The 6,546-nt window shown below is 36.2% G+C and overlaps 1 protein-coding gene across 1 annotated transcript; it reads right to left on the bottom strand.

The window, feature by feature from the left end:
• Positions 1–1,919: 1,919 nt before the first annotated feature.
• LOC107035606 (glutamic acid-rich protein) lies at positions 1,920–6,148 on the bottom strand. The gene is made up of 3 exons (XM_015253092.1): positions 6,039–6,148; positions 3,681–3,721; positions 1,920–2,994 (listed from the first exon to the last, which is right to left on the bottom strand). Exons 2-3 carry the CDS (start codon positions 3,694–3,696, stop codon positions 2,579–2,581), a joined length of 432 nt encoding a protein of 143 aa, XP_015108578.1. The 5' UTR covers positions 3,697–3,721; positions 6,039–6,148; the 3' UTR covers positions 1,920–2,578.
• Positions 6,149–6,546: the final 398 nt, after the last annotated feature.

The raw sequence follows: 6,546 nt of genomic DNA on the forward strand, positions 1-6,546 counted from the left end.
GCGTCACCTGAAGATTCACCGGTGAAACTCGGCGCATTGATTTCCATTCTGAATGGCTATCGTCATAATTATTATAATGACGTGCGGGAGGAGTGAAACGAGCGAATGCTGTAATGTCACAATTGACGGCGAGTGTCATTGTTACCATTTTAATTATTTCATCACTGGGGGGGGCTGCGCCCCCTGTTTCTTCCGCTCGGGAGCCCTTCGCAACCGGTAATGTGTGAAGATTATTCTTTGTCCATCTTCCTGTTCGAATAAGACCTTTCACATCAGGAAAACGAATTGTCGCATTGTAGGAATGTTAAAATATCTCTTTAGTAGCTTTTTTTTTATTTTTTTTTTCGAATATGCGATCATTTAAGAATAAGGAAAGTCGAAAATGAACGTCATGTTTACAATATGCCCTCTCAATCGTGTTATTTTTCTGATTTGATAAGGAGTTCGAGATATTTCGAGATATCCAGATTCATATCGAAATCCAAAACTGATGACGGGATTTCAATAATAATAATAATAATAATAATATTAATATAATAATAATAATAATAATACTAATACTAATAATAATAATAATAATAATAATAATAATAATAATAATAATAATAATAATAATAAAGGAGAAGACCATATATATCGAAATCCCGTCATCAGTTTTGGATTTCGATATATATGGTCTTCTCCTTTTATTATTCTATTATTATTATTATTATTATTATTATTATTATTATTATTAGGATTGAACGAGATACTTGAGTTTATTCGAAGAATACATGACATAAAAATCCCACTATAGAAATGTGGATAAAGAGACAGTTGCGTATATATTTTTGAAGTTGCTCGCGACCCCACAGCCAATCTGAGAAGCATTCCGAATCAGAACTGGGTCGGCGTATACCGGTGGTTTCATACAGACGGGGGACAACAACACAATGCCAGGTATCAGCCGCACCAGTAACATAAAGCTTTCGACATAAAATACAGATGTCTAAGGTAGATATGATTTCTTCTTCACAATTCGCGTTTGAATGCAGCTTAAATTTCTTCTCCTATGAAAAGTCTAGTCGATCGGGGCTTTATGTCTGACGTATTGACGAGTCAACGGAAATTCGATCATAATCCGGGAAATCGAATGAAGTGGTAAAACAGAATGTATCGCGATAACGTAAAACTCGAGGATGTGGGTGTAAATAATGAATTTCGATTTTGGTGGGGGGGATTTTTTTTTGCAGTGAGAATACAAACGCATCGTTCTCGGAGAGATTGCCCTGCATCCTTTACGATCACCTCATGAATATCTAAACTCTGTTTTCCGCGCCAGCTGCATAGCATCTGGTCTGACTGTTGTCGATCTCGAGTTTCGTGGTGCCGGCATCCCACACGTTGCGGTAAAAATTGGGGTGACACTCGTGGGAAAATAGTGTATTTCGTAACGAGTGCAAAAAAGTGTTTTTAAAAACATTTTTTCACGAGTTACGAACAATATTTTTCATCACAATGTGGCGGAAATTGGACTTTTAGGCACGCAGAGCGTGCCGAAAAGTTCACTTTTCGTCACAGCGTGATGAAAATTTTCTTTTAATTACTTGTACGTAAAGCGAAATTTTAGGCGCGCTCCGCTTGCGCAAAATCCCACTTTTCACACATTGTGATGAAAAATCGGGTTTAACACTCGTGGGAAAAGTGTTCTTGGACCCTTGGAAGGGTTGCACTAACACCTCCCACGGGTCAAAAAACCCTTTTTTGTGATACCTGCCTGAAAAGTGCATTTTTCCAAAAGGTTTAATGTGCTTAAAGGGAGTGACGAAAAAAAAATTTTACGCACTCGTGTTGAAATGTACAATATTTAATATTGTATTTTCTATATTTTTCTGGAAAATAAAGTGAAGTGTTGAATATTCCGTGACACGTGCAATGAACTGTAGACTTTTTTTAAGCCATTGAAAAATATGTCTTAAAGAGGTGCAATCGGCATCGATTTATTTGTGTTAATTGTTACATTAAATTAGAATAAAAGTGTAATAATTTGAATATCTTTATTTTCTACATTTTTATAGAAAATAAAGGGAACTGCTGAATATTCCGTGACACGTCCAATAAAATGAAAAATCACTGTCAAGCAGTTGAAACATACCTGCCGTTTTATCAACAATTTAATACTGGAGTTGTAAAACAAAATAAATCATTCCAACTTCAGTTTTTGATAAACATCTCGGAATTTATTGTAGATTGCAGAATTTTTACAGAGATACTTTCGTAGATTTCATTTCGCTCACAAAAATTTCATGATTTCTCATAAATTCCAAAATATTTTGAAGCACTGATCCGCCCCAGAGGAGGATCAGAGCTTCGCGTAAATTTTTTAAAATAAAAATCGAAAAATGTGAGACACGTGATGTTTTATTTTTATAAATACTAAAGGATTAATACTTCGCAGACGATTGAAAATCCTGAAAAAGTTTCAGCGTTATTTTCCTAGAAAAAGAAAATATAATACGAATCTGATATTTTCCACTCTATCCTCGGATCGGTTGATTCACCCACTTAAAAAAATTAATTCATTAGATCAGTACGATCTTCACTGTTGTTGATGCATGCCGAAGTAGAAATTAAAAAGCCGCAATGTCAGATCGTCGATAATATTCTCGAGATTGTTACTGAAGTAACGGTAGTAGCATTTGATTATTTCGTAGAAACGCCAAAACCTGTTCACCTCCACAACCTCTCCAGTCTCATCCTCCTCATCTTCATTCTCTCGTGGTTCATCGCCGTCAGAGTTGTCCTTGTTCACATCTTTCTCAGTCAGAGAGAGTTCTTCCTCCTGCTCCTCGATCCCAGATAAATCTGATTTTTGGTCGTTATCTTCAATTTTGGCTTCTTTAGATTCTTCATCTATACGATGCGCTTCATCAAATGCTTCACGAGACTCTTCATGCTGTTGTTGACTTGATGATGCGTCCGATGTTCCCTTCTTCGAACGATTCCGAAGTGAATCTGAAAATCGAAAAATCAAATCTGAATTACATTCTCAATTTACGAATACAGTTCTTGTAAAATTTCAGTTTTTTAGCTCAAACTTTACTCTTTTTTTCGTCAAGATTTGTAAAAAAATTTGCTTCACACATTTTCTGGAAACATATTTGCACGTTTCATGACATTCTACATCATTTCCAAATGACATTGGGAAATCGTCAGAAGGAACGATCATAATGCTTTCATGCGGAAGCCAAAAACGTTAAGTATAGCAACATAATAATAATATTATAATAAACCAATTAATAATAAATATAACAATATAATTTATCATCGGATCTCATTTGTTTAATGACAGACATTCATTGAGGTGTGAGGCCAACTGGCTTTATTAGACCGGTTAGGCCAGTTGTCTTCCCGTCACATCATTCAATACGATCAAGGAAGAATTGTCAAGCCCGATGTTCTTTATCCCGTTTATTCAAACGCACTGAACGATTCCTCAGACGATGGACAAAATTACGTCATATGAAAAGTAGAAAATATTTTGGGAATTTTCGACGTTTTTTACGGGGACCCACTCCTTAAATGAGTGACATGTTAGTAAAAAATCCAAAATGTTCTCTGTGAATCCCATCACATTCTCAACAGAAAAAAATTAATTGTAAATTGAAATCAATCTCCCAGGTCTAATGATTCTGAATTACCTTTACTGCGAACCATGCTGTCGAATTCCCTCTCCTAATACCTGCAAATGAAAATAATTTTATCAAAACATGGAATACGTAGCAAATTGTGTCGAACGAAGATAATTTTGCATCCGTCCATGTATTTTTTTTACTGAAGAAATCGTAAAATATCGTCTACAAACAGGTATTTTTTCATTGAATTACCTTTCGCTCCCAATTACCTTTCGTACAGTAAAATTTGCCACGATTTTGCACAGTAATCCACAATAATAATTACGAGCTACTTTTTTAAAATTCGACTCCTACACAACTAATTTCGTTTTTCATATAAACAATTGCACCATTCATATTAAATAGCCAGGAAAATGTATCTGAAAGAATCGAGAATAAGTTTGAAATATTTTGGGGATCATTTTCCTGGTTATTTCATGTGCATAGTGCAATTAAAAAAAACTCCTCTGTAGCTAAAAAATTTGAGACCACTAATTACCTGATTTAGACATAAATAATCTTCAATGCATGATAAGTCAAACGTCCTTAAGGGGAAACGGAAGCCCTTTGTCTGTATGAACTTTTAGAATTGTGTTTTCTCCTTCAATTATTAATTTTTATCTATGAAACTACTTTATCGACTTGATCATTGCATTCTTGAGTCAATGAAGTAGTTTCATAAATATACAATAATAATTGCAGGAGAAAACACAATTCTAAAAATTCATATAAACACAGGGGTTCCGTTTCACCTTAAGGACACTGGCATTTGAGAACTCCTTCCGTCACTCAAATTTCTCCCGTAAGACAGGAAGAACCCCATCCCCCGAAGAATAACTCCATTATCATATTCATCTATTTACACTTTACCCAGGCCTCGACTACGTCAGCCCAATGCATGCACCCCCGAGAGTACTCCGATCAGGATAGATTGAAAAATGTAAAAAAAGCCCCAGTCGTACAGAAAAAGGTATGAAAATACAATGGTACAGCGGTGCACCGTTCAAATCGAATACGTATTTTTACATTATCGTCGCGTGAACGAAAACAACGGGCCATCGGTGGTCGCATTGGTACGTATGCCGTAACGAAAAATGTGAAAAACTCGAGCGGGATAAAATGAAAACTGGCATGTACAACTGTAGCATCGATTCGCCTCCCGCGTTCCGCGTCTTCCGTGAATTTTTTTCCCCAAAAAAAAAAACAGCGGTGGGCATATGATACAGCGGGGAAGTGCCAGTTTAATCGTCAATTCAACGTTAACCGTCACCGTCGCTCCAAGAACGCTTTTTTTATTGCTTCGTAAGCGCACAGGGATCCATATGCCAATTCCCCTCTCGTCTTCAGGTGTATCTAATGATGGCAATGGGGAAGTGAAATAAACGCTGTGCGAAATCCTCTTGAATTTTAATTGACCCCGAGAGTGAAAAATCATTGAAAATGGAGTTTTCTTCAGCGGAGAAAATATGGTATAGAATATATTTATGAAGAGGAAAAATGAGAGAGGAGAGGATTTTTTCAATTTTTTCTCATGCAAAAGGATATCCTTGACATTAAATTATTCATGAATTTCTCGTTTACGCTAGGACTCAGCAAAGTTTATTTTATCCATTTTTTAAAATGCAGAAGTGTCGATAATAACTTGAATTCTGGAATTGACTGGAAAAATCATTAAGGTTTACTTATTGAAATTGAAAATGAAAGTCATTGAAATTTCAAAATTAATAAAATGATAAAATAAATGTTCAATTTGTCTGTGAATTAAATAATTGACAATATGGAATAATCAATTGGCTAATTCAAAAAGTTATTAACATTCTCAAAATTTACGATTATTATTTTTCATTATTATTTCAAATGAACTAAAATACCAAGCGGAATGCTCTCAGTGTACGTGGCCATTCCAGATTGAATGGCATTAATCATATAACGTAAATATTAATGCAATTGAAAACGAAACAATTACCGATATTCTGAATAAACGCGTCGAAAACATCTCTCATTAAAAAAAACCCCAATTCAACCTTTTGAATTTTAATTGGCCCCGAGAGTGAAAACCCATGGAAAATTGAGTTTTCTTCAGCGGAGAAAAATATGTTCATCACAGGGTACATATGTTCTGAACAAAAAATCTCCAGCTGGGACATGCTAATTTCTTGTATCCAGCCCTCCGCTGAGTAATTCCGAGCCGCGAAATTGTCCGGTATATTCACACAAGACCACTTGTATTTATATTGAATATTAAAACGTGATGACATAATTTAGACATTCCGACCCATTTGAATGAGACATTTCACAAGCCTTTCTCCACCCAAACTCTCCGGTTACAGCACTTGATAGATTCGAATAAATATGTAAATGCTTTCTAACAATGTTTTTATTTACCGTAGAATATTGTTCTTCCGTTACGGGCAACTGCACTTGCACGCGACTGACGCAACCGTGCGACTTGATAACACGAAGGCGTTCGATGATTTGTGGCATCGCGGTATCAGTAGAACTCGTACTGCCTGAGTGCCATGACAATCGCAGAGAACGAGGTTTCTAGTTTCCAGAAGCAAGTTACTGATTTTGAAAAACGAGTCGGTGGGATAAGCATTACGTGATATGTACAAACTGCAGACTCTTGTGATGAGTGAGAGGTGCTCTCATTCATTTTGCAGGACGAGGATTCATTTAATTACCGTGGGAAATTGAGGGTCCGAGCAGTAGTTACACCTACTTTAGCCTCTTTGGAAGACTGCGATGCGCACTTGGAGTCGGGCGTAGAAAATACTGAAGGGGAGAAAATCGTCTGAACCTTTCCTTTTCACAATTTTTTTTCTCTTCGTCATTCTCGTTCTCGGAGGCTTTCTGCGAACAGACAGGCCAATTGCGAGTTAGTCTGGCATTG

The sequence above is a fragment of the Diachasma alloeum genome, unplaced genomic scaffold (assembly GCF_001412515.2).
Source record: "Diachasma alloeum isolate Michigan unplaced genomic scaffold, Dall2.0 Dall_scaffold_00199, whole genome shotgun sequence".
Classification (NCBI taxonomy): Eukaryota; Metazoa; Arthropoda; class Insecta; order Hymenoptera; family Braconidae; genus Diachasma; species Diachasma alloeum.